Genomic DNA, 2105 nt, shown 5'->3' on the forward strand with positions numbered 1-2105 from the left:
CCATCTTGTGATTAAGTTTAGGAATGATGTTTGATGTATTTTGAAACTCTGATTGCTCAGACTGGTTAAGTTTGTGAAAGGTTGCCTGTCAAACGCTATGTCAGTGATATGAAAACAGACAGCCAGAAAATCATCCTTCCAATATAAACATCAACTAAAAATAAATAAATGTCTGCAGCAGAATGCCAGCCTGATGTTCCATTAAGATGAATGTTATGAGCCATGAAGCAAACTAAATATTGATGACAAGAAATCTGTAAAGAGAGACAGTAGCTTATGGTCAGATTAGGAAACTGTTAGTAAACTAAGGAACTGAACAGTCAACAGAAACAACAGTATAGCCTTGAATACAAAAATTGCTGCAAGTTAACCTTATTGCGACCAATAATAAACCATAAGCATATGAAAACATTCAGAAATATTTGAAAACTGAACCATGCAGTGTGAACTCATGGTTCTACACAAGGCTCAGAAATACTTCTTTTAATACATTCATTCTTTGGAGAACATTGTTCCTTATATGTTTATATCATTTAGTTTTAGTTTAAAAAATAATGTTGAAGTTCCTATCATGACTGGTTCTTCATGATGTTAGACAATTTCTGGAAATATATGCTAAAACATATACTGAAAATAAACATATAGTGGAAGCAGGTCCTATGAAAGGGGTGTGATTTGAACCTAATCTGAAACAAATACAGAAAAATAGGACAAAAGACGTGAAATGGTAGAAGGCAGGGAAGAAATCAGATAAAATGACAATAGGGAGCAAAAATATGGCATTCGCTAGTATCCAGAATCTAAGCTTTACATGAGCTACTGGATCTTTCACTAACCCTAAAAAGAATGAGAAAGATAAGTAATTAAGATAGATGACAGGTTATATGGGCTAATGCACAACATCCAGACATTAACTACGGCAAGCTATTGGCTTTTTTATTTAATTTAAAAATTAATGAAATGGGAAAATTACATGGAAAACACAAATGAGACAATCAGAGAAAATGAAGGGTCTTGGAGCAATCAGGAGCCATGTGGCCAGCGGGAAGGTGGCGGATGTGCCTAGGACAGCGTGCCGGCAGCAGGGCAGGACGGCAAAAGGGCAGTCACAAGAGGGTGATAAAATCCCTACACTGACTGACCGCAGCAGCAGCTGGAGGCAGGCAACTGCCTGCCAAAGAAGAGGAGGAAGAGATCAGAGACGGTGGACACAAAAATTCCTGGGATACTATAAATTCCTTTTTTTTTTTTTTTGTAACGTCATAGCCAAAGAATCGAGGACAAGCGGCGTGAGACATGCCGAGCACCTGCCCTTTACTAGGTTTAAGATCCCATATACTCTCATTTGGCACCAGGCTTCTTATGTCTAAATAGATAACCGGACTCTTATATCCAGGAACAAGGGATTGGCAATTTGGTGGCCATACTTGACAGCTGCTGTCCTTCTGGGCAGCCTCATAAGCATGCAGTATGAAATCAAATTTCAAGTTACTGTCTCAAAATCCTATTCATTTGCAAAACAGAAGGAATAAAAGCCTAGGCACGTACAAGCACTTTCCTGCTGGGTACGACATCCTGTGAAGCCTCAGTGAGGACCCATTCCGACATTAACACGGGTACTTCCAAGCCTATCTGGACCGAGCAGTCCCTGTGCAGAGGCTTTGCGCGGCTGCAAGGGCTCTGCACCCGCAAGGGCTCTGCTCGCACAGGCACAGCCGCAGCTTACAGCGGCTTTAGTTACTCACTGCTGCTCACCTTGCCCATTCTGCTCACCAAGTGTTTGCATTAACCTATCAATGCACTGGCAAGGCATGGGCGAGCAGCGATGCAGCCCTTGGAACACACTGATCTCAGGTATTGTGTTTTATTTTGCTGTTTTCTTTAATTTGGAAAAGCAAACAATAAGCTCTGCTCAAAGGTCGCTCCTTTCACAACCAACGACGCTTTCCATTTTCCTGAGAACTTCCTGAACAACGCAAAGGCATTTCCAAGAGACTCCCCTGCCACCGAGGCCAACCCTCCCCAAAATGGTAAACAGAGCCCTCACACACGCGGCCCCGCAGCCCGCAGCCCGCAGCCCTCGCGCTCGGGGCGGCTCGGGCGCG

The 2105-nt window shown here is 42.8% G+C and overlaps 1 protein-coding gene across 1 annotated transcript in view; it reads left to right on the forward strand.

The window, feature by feature from the left end:
- Positions 1-1004: 1004 nt before the first annotated feature.
- PITRM1 (pitrilysin metallopeptidase 1) overlaps positions 1005-2105 on the forward strand; it is a 29626-nt gene continuing 28525 nt past the window's right edge. Inside the window, exon 1 of the mRNA XM_017741413.1 lies at positions 1005-1163. Coding sequence (XP_017596902.1) covers positions 1005-1163 — 159 coding nt within the window. The remainder of the gene's footprint in view (positions 1164-2105) is intronic.

Source organism: Corvus brachyrhynchos, unplaced genomic scaffold (genome assembly GCF_000691975.1).
Source record: "Corvus brachyrhynchos isolate BGI_N302 unplaced genomic scaffold, ASM69197v1 scaffold167, whole genome shotgun sequence".
NCBI lineage: Eukaryota > Metazoa > Chordata > Aves > Passeriformes > Corvidae > Corvus > Corvus brachyrhynchos.